Source organism: Neomonachus schauinslandi, chromosome 9 (genome assembly GCF_002201575.2).
Source record: "Neomonachus schauinslandi chromosome 9, ASM220157v2, whole genome shotgun sequence".
Taxonomy (NCBI): Eukaryota; Metazoa; Chordata; class Mammalia; order Carnivora; family Phocidae; genus Neomonachus; species Neomonachus schauinslandi.
This window is the reverse complement of record NC_058411.1, coordinates 108,783,361-108,796,318: the sequence shown is the minus strand read 5'-3', so window position 1 is coordinate 108,796,318 and position 12,958 is coordinate 108,783,361. Positions and strand designations below refer to the sequence as shown.

Genomic DNA, 12,958 nt, shown 5'->3' with positions numbered 1-12,958 from the left:
AATAAAAGGCATCCAAATCGGCAAAGAAGAAGTCAAACTCTCACTCTATGCAGACGATATGATACTTTATGTGGAAAACCCCAAAGACTCCACCCCAAAACTGCTAGAACTCATACAGAAATTCAGTAAAGTGGCAGGATATAAAATCAATGCACAGAAATCAGTGGCATTCCTATACACCAACAACAAGACAGAAGAAAGAGAAATTAAGGAGTTGATCCCATTTACAATTGCACCCCAAACCATAAGATACCTAGGAATAAATCTAACCAAAGAGGCAAAGGATCTGTACTCAGAAAACTATAAAATACTCATGAAAGAAATTGAGGAAGACACAAAGAAATGGAAAAACGTTCCATGCTCATGGATTGGAAGAGCAAATGTTGTGAAGATGTCAATGTTACCTAGAGCAATCTACACATTCAATGCAATGCCCATCAAAATACCATCCACTTTTTTCAAAGAAATGGAGCAAATAATCCTAAAATTTGTATGGAACCAGAAAAGACCCCGCATAGCCAGAGGAATGTTGAAAAAGAAAAGCAAAGCTGGCGGCATCACAATTCCAGACTTCCAGCTCTATTACAAAGCTGTCATCATCAAGACAGTATGGTACTGGCACAAAAACAGATACATAGATCAATGGAACAGAATAGAGAGCCCAGAAATGGACCCTCAACTCTATGGTCAATGAGTCTTCAACAAAGCAGGCAAGAATGTCCAATGGAAAAAAGACAGTCTCTTCAACAAATGGTGTTGGGAAAATTGGACAGCCACATGCAGAAGAATGAAACTGGACCATTTCCTTACACCACACACAAAAATAGACTCCAAATGGTTGAAAGACCTCAATGTGAGACAGGAGTCCATCAAAATCCTAAAGGAGAACACAGGCAGCAACCTCTTCGACCTCAGCCGAAGCAACTTCTTCCTAGAAACATCACCAAAGGCAAGGGAAGCAAGGGCAAAAATGAACTATTGGGACTTCATCAAGATAAAAAGCTTTTGCACAGCAAAGGAAACAGTCAACAAAACCAAAAGACAACCGACAGAATGGGAGAAGATATTTGCAAATGACATATCAGATAAAGGGCTAGTATCCAAAATCTATAAAGAACTCATCAAACTCAACACCCAAAGAACAAAGAATCCAATCAAGAAATGGGCAGAAGACATGAACAGACATTTTTCCAAAGAAGACATCCAAATGGCCAGCAGACACATGAAAAAGTGCTCAATATCACTCGGCATCCGGGAAATCCAAATCAAAACCTCAATGAGATACCACCTCGCACCAGTCAGAATGGCTAAAATTAACAAGTCAGGAAACGACAGATGTTGGCGGGGATGCGGAGAAAGGGGAACCCTCCTACACTGTTGGTGGGAATGCAAGCTGGTGCAGCCACTCTGGAAAACAGTATGGAGGTTCCTCAAAAAGTTGAAAATAGAGCTACCATATGATCCAGCAATTGCACTACTGGGTATTTACCCCAAAGATACAAATGTAGGGATCTGAAAGGGTATGTGCACCCCGATGTTTATAGCAGCAATGTCCACAATAGCCAAACTGTGGAAAGAGCCAAGATGTCCATTGAGATAAATGGATAAAGAAGCTGTGGTATATATATACAATGGAATATTATGCAGCCATCAAAAGGAATGAGATCTTGCCATTTGCAACGATGTGGATGGAACTGGAGGGTATTATGTTGAGCGAAATAAGTCAAACAGAGAAAGACATGTATCATATGACCTCACTGATACGAGGAATTCTTAATTGCAGGAAACAAACTGAGGGTTGCTCTAGTGGGGGGTGGGGTGGGAGGGAGGGGGGACTGGGTAATAGACACTGGGGAGGGTATGTGCTCTGGTAAGCGCTGTGAATTGTGCAAGACTGTTAAATCTCAGATCTGTACCTCTGAAACAAATAATGCAATATATGTTAAGAAAAAAAAAAGAAGAAGAAGGTAGCAGGAGGGGAAGAATGAAGGGGGGCAAATCAGAGGGGTAGACGAACCATGAGAGACGATGGACTCTGAAAAACAAACTGAGGGTTCTAGAGGGGAGGGGGGTGGGAGGATGGGTTAGCCTGGTGGTGGGTATTGAGGTGGGCACATTCTGCATGGAGCACTGGGTGTTATGCACAAACAATGAATCATGGAACACTACATCTAAAATTAATGATGTAATGTAGGGGGATTTACATAAGAACAAAAAAAATTTTTAAAAAATGCATGAGAAGAGAATCACAATGGCACACTAAAACGTCCTTGAACACAAAAAAATAGTGGAGGAATTGAGGAACAAAAAATATATATGACAGAAATCAAAGAGCAAAATGACACAATTAAGTGCTTTCTTATCAGGATTTGATAGATTAAATTCTCCAACTAAAAGGTGATTATTAGCAGAATGGATTAAAAAAACAAGACTCAACTATATGCTGTCTACAAGATTAAAAGACACAACAGATTGAAATTGGAAGGATGGAAAATGATATTCCATGCAAATGATAACCAAAAGAGCTAGCGTGGCTGCTAATATCAGACAAAAGAGACATTGTGTCAAAAAGTGTTACAAGAGACATAGAAGGACATTTTATATCGATAAAAGGGTCAATCCATCAGGAAGGCGTGACAATTATAAACATATTGCACTTAATGTCCAAAATATCTAAAGCAAGAACTGACAGAATTGAAGGGAACAATAGTTCTGCAATCATAGTTGGAGATTTCAATACCCTACTTGCAATAATGGATAGAATAACTAGGTAGAAAAATCAATAAGGAAATAGAGGACTTCAAGAGCACTATATATCAACTAGATCTAACATACATAGAAGACTCTACCCAATGACATTAGAATGCACATTCTTCTCAAGTGTGCATGATACATTCTTCAGAATAGACTATATGTTAAGCCACAATACAAGTCTCACATAAAACATCTCTAAAAACAATGGAATAAAACTAGAAATCAATAAAAAAAAATTTTTTTTTAATTTAAAAAATTAAAAAAATTAAAAAAATTTAAAAAAACTAGAAATCAATAACAGAGAAAAATCTGGAAAATTCACAAGTGTATGGAAATTAACAAACTCTTAAACAATGGGTCAATGAAGAAATTACAAGGGAAAAATATAGCTCATAAAAAGCTGCAATGCGGGCGCCTGGGTGGCTCAGTTGGTTAAGCGACTGCCTTCGGCTCAGGTCATGATCCTGGAGTCCCGGGATCGAGTCCCGCATCGGGCTCCCTGCTCGGCGGGGAGCCTGCTTCTCCCTCTCCCGCTCCCCCCTCTTGTGCTCTCTCTCTCTCTCTCACTCTCTCTCTCAAATAAATAAATAAATAAAATCTTTAAAAAAAAAAAAGCTGCAATGCAAAAAAGTGGGAGAAGTAAAGGGTAGACGCATCTTGCATAATGCAAATTTGAGAGCTAATATTTATAGCAGATGGAAAAAGAAATAGAGATTTAATTATAGTAAATTACAAAAGTTATCAATAAAAGAACTCTAGGTATACAGTGTTGGGGGGATAATAAGTAAGTGAGTGAATCCTCATCTATTATAGCAAAAAGTCTATCTAAATCTTTTAAGTTGAGAAAACATAATATACAGGTAGAGATCTGGTCAAAAAGGAGTTAGCAAGATATTATTTAAAAAAAACACACACAAACATCAACCACATAAGTAAAAGGAAAATCAGGTGAATGTGCTATCAGAAAAATCAATGCAAAGAGCTTTTCAAGATGAACAGTATCAACTATGTCAAATGGTGTGGAGAGTTCAAGTATAAAATAAGGATTTCCAAGTTCAAGAAGTCAGTCTGGATGCTCTACTAAGAGTCCCTGGTATATACACGTACAAGGTATAATCAGCTCTTTTAGAAATATTTCTGTCTTTCTGATGTAAGAGATTTTACATGAATCAGACAACCACAAACTAAATTGAAGAAATTATCTATTACCACTAGAAGTTGTAAGTAATTTTGCATTAAGTTTTACCAATAATTCACTACCTTTAGAGTTTTACTTTTCTGACTTCAAATATCATCTTTGTCTCCTTGACTTCACAGTTTTTAAGTCATTAAAAGGGTCAGACCAAGATAATGTAATGGTGTCTCCATGGCACTGTGAACTTACATCAGTAAAAAATAAATTTTTTGCCAGAAATTGTGGATCCCTTTCCAATGATTCATTACTGTTCTCCACATCCTCTCCACTGAACACATACATCACTTTTCCCATCTCTCCCAAAGTCTTCCTTTGTGCTTCTTGCTTAAAAGGCCTTTGACTTTGTGGAACTTCTAATAAAAATTCTGAAACTCTTGGCAGTAACTACAAGGCATAACGATTTTCACTAACAGATACTTCCTCTTTCTCTTGGAACTGAATGCTTGTTTTTGAGACCATAAAAGTGAAGACTCCATAAGTTTAAATTATTTTAGAGGGTCACAGAACTTTTGGCCATGAGCTGCCTGAAAAGTTCAAAGTGCAGGGAAGATCATATTAACAGTCTGCAACCCATACCTATTAGAGATCGTTTTCCCAAGGTAAAAGAGCCAATTAATAAACAAAGCCACTTCTGCACTCACTGTCGCTGCCAACCCTAGTAAAACGTGAACAGTGAACGGCCCTGTAACAGGAGCATAGGATACATGACTTAGACTGGAAGGAGATAAGGCTGAGCACTGTTGAATTGGTTCCCGGTTCCACACCTAGCTCTACCATCACTAACTTCAATATCTACAATAATAGCTTCAACTGATCTCTCTCCGATGACTCTTACTTCTACTCTTCTCTAACAACCCACTCCCATGGCCACAATAATGGCCTCCAAATTGCTCTTAGGTATGCTCCACCTTTAAAATCTTCAACTTCAGGGGCGTCTGGGTGGCTCAGTCATTAAGCGTCTGCCTTAGGCTCAGGTCATGATCCCAGGGTCCTGGGATCGAGCCCCGCACCGGGCTCCCTGCTCGGCGGGGAGCCTGCTTCTCCCTCTCCCACTTCCCCTGCTTGTGTTCCCTCTCTAGCTGTCTCTCTCTGTCAAATAAATAAATAAAATCTTTTTTAAAAATAAATTAAAATTAAATTAAATTAAATCTTCAACTTCAAAAACTTAACTCTGACCATAAATTCCCACTATTTCAACTCACTCCTTCATATGCTTCTCATCTTCAACTTCATTTAGACTTCCAGTCTTAGAAATACTAAATTTTCTCCTAATCTGTTGGCAACCTTCTATTTTTCATACTTTAAAAATCTAGCCTAGACCATATGGCCCATCATTTCTTTCTTTTATCATTATAGTTGAATTTTTTATTCTTTATCTTTGATCCCTTTTCTCCTTACTCTTTATCAAACATATAGCTTTTCTACTCTTATTCCTACTTATTCTGTGCTCCTGGAATACTCATTCGACAATTCAGACTATAGTTGCTACAATTTCATGGTCTCTAACCTCATTTAGTTCCTCAGAATTTTCCTTCAATCTTTCAACACTTCCCTAATTAGCTCCCTCTGGATACCAAACAAGACCTGAAAATATGGAGATATACCATGATTTTTAAAGTGATGATTTATTATCTTAAGAATGTCAATACTTCTGAAATGAATAACTTAAATGTCATTTGAATACAATTCTTAACATTTCCATTTAGATTAAATAGTTTTTCACTGAAGTATAATTAGCATACAATGTTGTATCAGTAGATTAAATGATTTTAAGGTTCATATGGAAGAACAAGTGTGTGAGAATTAAAACTCTGAATAGTGAAAGCAGATTTCCCCTACATAGATATTAAAACTTACTATGAAACTACTATAGTCAAGCAGCTTTGGTATTGGCATTAAAACAGATAAATAGATTAGTGAAATGGAATAGAAAGTCCAGAAATAGGTGTGCCTGGGTGACTCAGTCGGTTAAGTGTCCAGCTCTTGATTTCAGCCCCGGTCATGATCTCAGGGTCCTGAAATCGAGCCCTGCATCCAGCTCTGTGCTTAGCGTGAAGTCTGTTTGAGATTCTCCCTCTACCTCTGCCCCTCCCACTCATGCTCTCTCTCTCTCAAATAAATAAATCTTAAAAAAAAAGTCTAGAAATCTATCCAAATATTTACAGGAACTTAATATAAGATGAAAATGGCATTCTCATTAAAAAAGAGAATACTTTAATTAAGAAATGCTATTATCAAATTGACCAACTGAAATAAAATCAAGTTAGACTCTTACCTAACACTATGTATAAAAATAAAGTTGATGTAGAAAGGACTAACTTTTAAAACCTTATTAAAATTTTAGAATATAATGTATAAGATTATTTGGATAAACTTGGGTCTAAGAAAACTTCTTAAGGAAGATAGGAAAAAATGTCTTTTAGAAAAGCAATCAGAAACTGACTTGTGTAGCATTTCATAAATCTAAAGCTCAGAGCTATAAAGTTTTAACTTTATAAAGTGTTATAGTTCTGATCAAGTAAAATGATATTAAATAAAGCTCTAGGGCAATATAAGAATGATATATATTTGTTATATAAATTATCACTTAATTAAAATTTCTGTTCTTTTTGCTTTATTTTGCTAGCTCAAAGAGCTGAGAAGTTCAACATATGGATATGATACCCAAGTGAGCTGAAGGGAGTACACTGATCAATCTGAATTAATGCTGTAACTAAAATTTTTGAAGTATATTTGTCTAAATATATGTCACACTCTTTAACTCCAAGAAAACTTCCAAAATATTAGTCTAATGCCTCTTGTTATTTTCTTCATGATATTCTTTGTATATGAAAAGTTTAAAGAATATGACCTAAAAACTTGAAAGAAAATCTACATTATATTTAGTATGAAGTGTGCTTCAGAATTTGGTTAAGGTCATTAGATAATGGTACTTCATCAGATGAAACAAAACTGAAATGCATCTTATCTTTGATTTTTAGGCTTTGTTTTAAATTATATAAATATATAAATTATATGTTTTTAAAATTATAATAAACTATAAAGATATATATGCTTTATATCTCTCTCATTTACTTGATTCCAATAGGCTCTCTTAAGAGGAAGAGAAATATGTAAAATCTACATAGTGTACTCAGATTTCCTCATAAACCAGGGCTATATTTTATGTGACACATATGTTATAGAAGAAAAGAGGTTGTGAGCCACTGGAATAGATCGATATTATAGAACACAACTGGAGTAGTTATTCAGATTTTATGCCAAAATTGCTTAATTACTACTAGTTAGGAGTAAGGTTTCATGCTGGCTGCTGGGGACCTGAAAGAGGTCAAGACAGTCAAGAATCAGAATCCGTTTTCTTTTCCTCTTCAAGCTTACACTCTAGTGGGGAAGACAGATATGAAACAACTAATTACCCACTCGTTATTTAATTATGGTTATGGTAAGTGCTGATAAGGGGAAGTACACAGTACTGAGAGGTAAGAGGTATCCGATCTAGCTGAGTCTCCAGGATGTAGTTAGGGAAGGCTTTTCGAGGGATGGGAGGTTCAACTTTAAGACCTTCGGGCTGGCGTTAGCTAGGTCAGGGGGAGGGAAGAAGTGGCAGGGGACAGTACAACTGTTTGTAGGAGAAAGGCTCCGAGCTAGGGAGTAACTGAACTGCAAGCCAACAACACGGCATCGCAACAGGGGCTGATGGGATGGGATGAAAGAGGTGAGGTGGGTAGAGGGCCTTCTAGGCTACAATAGGTAATTGAGATTTTTTTTTCCTATGAAAAACAGGAAACCACTGAAGGGTGTTTTCATTAGGGGTCAATTTATATGTTTAGTTTTTCTGTCTTCATTTTTAAATTTAAAATTCTGATCTCAGTAGGTTTTCTTAAGAAAACTATTTTTAAACAATTGTATGTGAAATGGTTTGCCATTTCTGCTCCAAATTTAGTTCTCCAAAGACACTGGTACCTAGAAAGAATACCACTGCATACCCTGTTTCCTCTGGAAATGCAGAGATGGTGCTTCCGTGGAGCTGAGAAGGGTCCTGAGAAGAGTCAGAAACTTTTCTATCTTGATTTGGAGCAATATTGGGTATTCGATGCTGTTGCAAGTCCCACTTTCGAGCTACGTTGTTAATTGTTAACCTTTTCTTCTCCTATGAAAAAGAATTATATAATGCAACTTTTATAGCAGGAGAGTATCCCCGAAACACATTGTTTATACTACTTATCATACTTTTAAAAGGAGTCTATTCCTTAAAAGTAGCTACAAATAGGTACCCTCAAAGTACAAGTGGCCTTTATTTACCCTGTGCATTCAAACATCTCAACATTGGTCTATCATCCTTAAAGAGAAAAAATTACACACAAATAATAATTACTCCCATTGAAGATATGAAAATTCACTCTGAAAGTTTAATTTGACAGAAATTTTTACACTTGTTATCTAAGATTTTAATTTGAAAGACATTTATATGCCTTGGTATTTAAACATAGCAAGAAGAAAACTAATAATATCTTAATTTTCCTACCCAATAATTCAGGCCAGTATGATGGAACAATCTTGGTTGAAAGGTGGGGAGAAGAAGAGGGATTGATCGATGTTCCGAGCTTCACAGAATGAATTACAATGTCTGAAAACTACTCGTTACAGAAAGACTATGAAAAGAAATTGTACTAGGTTGAAATATTTCTAGGCAACTAGTACCATCCCAAATAAATAGGAAAGAAGTTAGTTAATTCATTATATGCAATGGATGCCTTAGGAGAGTGGTTTTTCTTTAGGGTGCCTCAAATCACCTGGAGAACTTACTAAAACACCAATTGCTGGTTCTCACCCCATCCTGATTTAGTGTGTTTGAGGCGGAGCTTGAGAATTTGCATTTCTAAAAGCTCCCGGCTGTCCTTAAGGCTACTGCCCCAAGGACCTCACTGTGAGAACTACGGACTTCAGGTATTGGGGCTCCATGCTCTCACAGAAATATGTTGAGAAATGCAGATCTACACTACTGAAAGAAAATGTGCAAGGTTGAAATGTTTCTACTCAGCTTATATAAATTGATAAGGAAAATAATCAATATTCTGGTAAAGTGTCCATGATCGAAAGTTAGCATCTTTAAATGGCATGTCAATACGGTCAGAGCGCTGAAAGCAGACATCTTCCCTTTCCTCTTTACTGAGAGCACTCATCCAAGGACAGATGAGCCGTGTGACGCCGACCCCTCCTCACCTGCTGCCTCCGGAGTCAGGGTTAGGACAATTCTTTGCCCATTTCCTCAGTGCAAATACACATGCAGAATAACGAACGTTTAGTTCCATCTCTCTGCCTATATTTGGACACCGAAAATTTTAGCATCGAAAAATGGCATTGGGTAGGAATGAAAAGTGATGACAAAGCTTAATTAAAGCTAAACTTTCTAAAAGTTCTGTTTCTGTGTTTAAAAATGTTTTTAGCATGGGTTCTTTTTCTATTGCTTGGTATTTCAAATTTGACTGTTAAATGGGTTATACTTAATATGCATTTACTTCTGAGACTTTTGGACACTTTATGTAGGTCTTCCTTATCTAAAGCAAGTAGGAATCTGCTATTCTACTGTAAAAAAAATTTTTTCCCAAATCTACACTAAAAGGCATCTTACCTTAAGGAATTCTATTTTAGTTATTCATAGACAACTGGTACAACCCAATTCTTAACCTAAGTAGTGTCATTTTTGCTCAGTACCAGGCCACTTTGAAAGAGGCAGGGGCAGTGAGTTCACAGCAGATGGCTGTCATGCTGGCTTCAGGCCTTTGGTTTTCTGGCTCACTGGGAGTTGGCAGAAAGAAATATTCTTAATGAGGTAGATATAGCGGTATTTAGAAAAAAGATACACAATATCTTTATACCACTGAGCATGTTAGCAAATTTATAAGATACTCTGAAAATACAAACACTTTCCTATACCCACCCCAAAGTTAAGCTTCCTTTATTTGGGTTATTGAAATTAGATCAACACCAGGTTGACTAAAAGAATGGATATTTTTACTGGGGCCAGGAAGAGGGAAGACATATTTTAAAATAGGAGTGCAGCCTGGGGTCAGGTGGGGGTCGGTCACTGGCTGGCCAGGACGCCACATAAGGGCTCTAGGTATCTATGGTGCAGGAAAAAAAAAGAAGCCCGAGAAAGGCTAGAGATTCTGCAAGGCAGAAGGGGAGTATCCGAAGGAAATCTTCCGCTCAAAGATCATGGATGCATTTGGTGTATCAGTTATAGTCACGTTTCTAAAGCTACATAACAATACATTGCCAAGTCTGTGCTAAGGTGATAATTATTTTAGAAGATTCCAAATTTGCAGCTTTTGCCACTTGAGTCTACTCTTCATAGTCCGAGCAATACCGTACCAGTATAGCCTGTAACTATCACTTCCATTCATTTCCAAGGTTGCAAGGAAAACAGAAAGATAGAAAAGTAACAGAAGATATGTGTCAATGCACTCTTCCGGTCCCTTCATAACTACCCACCCACTTCTCTTAATGATCAGTATGTGTTGTCGAATGAAACAACAGCCAGCAAATGCTGAGGGTCTTCGGTATCATGATCTCAAATCTGGGCTAGGGCTAGAATCCAGGTCTCTTGATTTCCCATGCTTCTCCTCTAATTAAAAAAATTTAAAGCTAAATAACCCTCATAATTAAAGAGTCCTATTTAGTGACTTCAAGAGAAGCATTCACTATTTTTTGAAGTTTTCATAAAAATTTTCCAAACATGTAAAAACCATGTTGGCTAAATGTTTAATGGCATATTTCCAAAAATGCTGATAGTGAACAGCATCTGAATTGGGTATATAAGAAAAAAAATTTCAGTGGAAAGGTGGAGTGAAGGGCAATCTGTTGCCTAATACCAGGCTCAACTGGTAGCTTTAAAGCTAAATCACCAACGGAGTTTCCTTGTTTATTCTTCCTTTCCATGCTCTAGAACTCATACAAAAGTATTCTTTTGGTCTGAGAGCTTTAGTCTATTTATTTACTTATATATTTTTATTCATTTATTCATTCATTCACTTAGGCAGCTTATGTACAGCAGCTGTACAATAGGAAATATAGTGGACCCTTGAACAACATGGGGGTTGGGTCAGGGGTGCTGCAAATCTGTGTAAAACTTTGGAATCCTCAAAAACTTAACTACTGATAGCCTACCATTGACTGAAAGCTTTACCAATAATATAAACAGCTGATTAACACATATTTAGTATGTTAGATTAATTATACACTGTATTCATATAATAAAGTAAGCTAGAGAAAATAAAATATTAAGAAAACCATTAGGAAGATAAAATACATTTACAGTACTGTACTGTATTTACTGAAAAAAATCCATGTAACAAGTGCAGCTGCATAGTTCAAACTCATATTTTTCAAGAATCAACTCTACTACTTTTTCCAAATGAACCATTCAGAAAGTTTACCAATAGTAAACTTTACCAGATAGGCAATGGTAAATCTTGCTCCTACCTACACATTTAAAAAATTTTGCCTACAACTGTATTTCCTCTAAACCGAAGTGTGTTTTTGACCAACCCTTAGAAATATTCCAATAGAGGAAAGACTAAAAATTCTATTTGCTAAGTCAATAAAAAGATAGAGCTATCAAGAAGGGGCTTAGGTACATCTAATTAATGGGATGAGGGAAAACAGGTAAGTTGGGGAGGAGTCAGGAGGTTAGAAATAACAGCAAATGAGAAAATTGTATCATAACAGGTTAAGAGTTCTAAATACTTTTGAAGTAGTAGTCCTGAGCTGAGAGGGCTTGGGATCAAGTTCTTTTTCTGTTTTGTTAATTTAGGAGCAGTTTTCATAGAGTAAAACACACAGATTCAAGTAGTCTTTGATCAGTTTTGAGGAATGCATACACCTTTGTAACCCATACCCCTATCAAGATATACATTTCCATTGCACCAAGTTCCCTTGTTTCCTAGGTTTATTTTGTACAACTTTGTATCCCTACTAGTCATCTTTTGAATTCTAAATGGCATTTTCATTTTATTTTTTTTTAAAGATTTTATTTATTTATTTGACAGAGACACAGCGAGAGAGGGAACACAAATGGGCAGTGGGAGAGGGAGAAGCAGGCTTCCCGCAGAGCAGGGAGCCCGATGTGGGGCTCGATCCCAGGACCCTTGGGATCATGACCTGAACCGAAGGCAGATGCTTAACGCCTGAGCCACCCAGGCGCCCTGGCATTTTCATTTTAAAAAGAAAAGCACCTACATGACAATCAGCATGATATCCTTAGTTTTAGAACATAGTACAAGCTATAAACTTTAAGCTGTCTTTATTTGAGTCATGATGTGAATATAAAATATTTTAAAAGAAAATGTTTAAGGAAAATAATGATATGCTAAATCATTTAAAACTAGTTTAAAACAGGGCGCCTGGGTGGCTCAGTTGGTTAAGCGACTGCCTTCGGCTCAGGTCATGATCCTGGAGTCCCTGGATCGAGTCCCGCATCGGGCTCCCTGCTCGGCAGGGAGTCTGCTTCTCCCTCTGACCCTCCCCCCTCTCATGTGCTCTCTCTCATTCTCTCTCTCTCAAATAAGTAAATAAAATCTTTAAAAAAAAATAGTTTAAAACAAATTTTAATTCTTAAATCCTCAAAATCTTTACCACCTCTATATAAGAGAAGCTAATAGAGAAAGTTTTTAAATTTAAAGAGCAATTATTAAAAAAGAAACCCATGCATCAGAGCTCATTAAAATATCTCAGTAAAGATGATGGTCGATTACAGTCGTTTCCAAAACGAAGTGCACATGGCACAAGGATCCACAAGGTGATGCACTGGTGTGGAAAAAAAAAATGTAACTTGTGTTCTATTTAGTTTTTATCCCTTCCTTTTAAAATCTGTAGCTTTCGCATGTGTTTTATAATGTACATTATTGTTGCATTTCACAAGTACAGGCTTATTTATAGGTAACTTATGAAAATTATAAGGGTATTTATTTATAAAAAAATTCTACCAGTAGGAATGAAAACTTTACA

At 36.7% G+C, this 12,958-nt stretch overlaps 1 protein-coding gene across 1 annotated transcript in view; it reads right to left on the bottom strand.

The window, feature by feature from the left end:
* The window catches only part of LRRC49 (leucine rich repeat containing 49), a 169,274-nt gene that overhangs the window by 49,620 nt on the left and 106,696 nt on the right, over window positions 1-12,958 (bottom strand). The window contains exon 12 of the mRNA XM_044918294.1: window positions 7,913-8,099. Coding sequence (XP_044774229.1) covers window positions 7,913-8,099 — 187 coding nt within the window. The remainder of the gene's footprint in view (window positions 1-7,912; window positions 8,100-12,958) is intronic.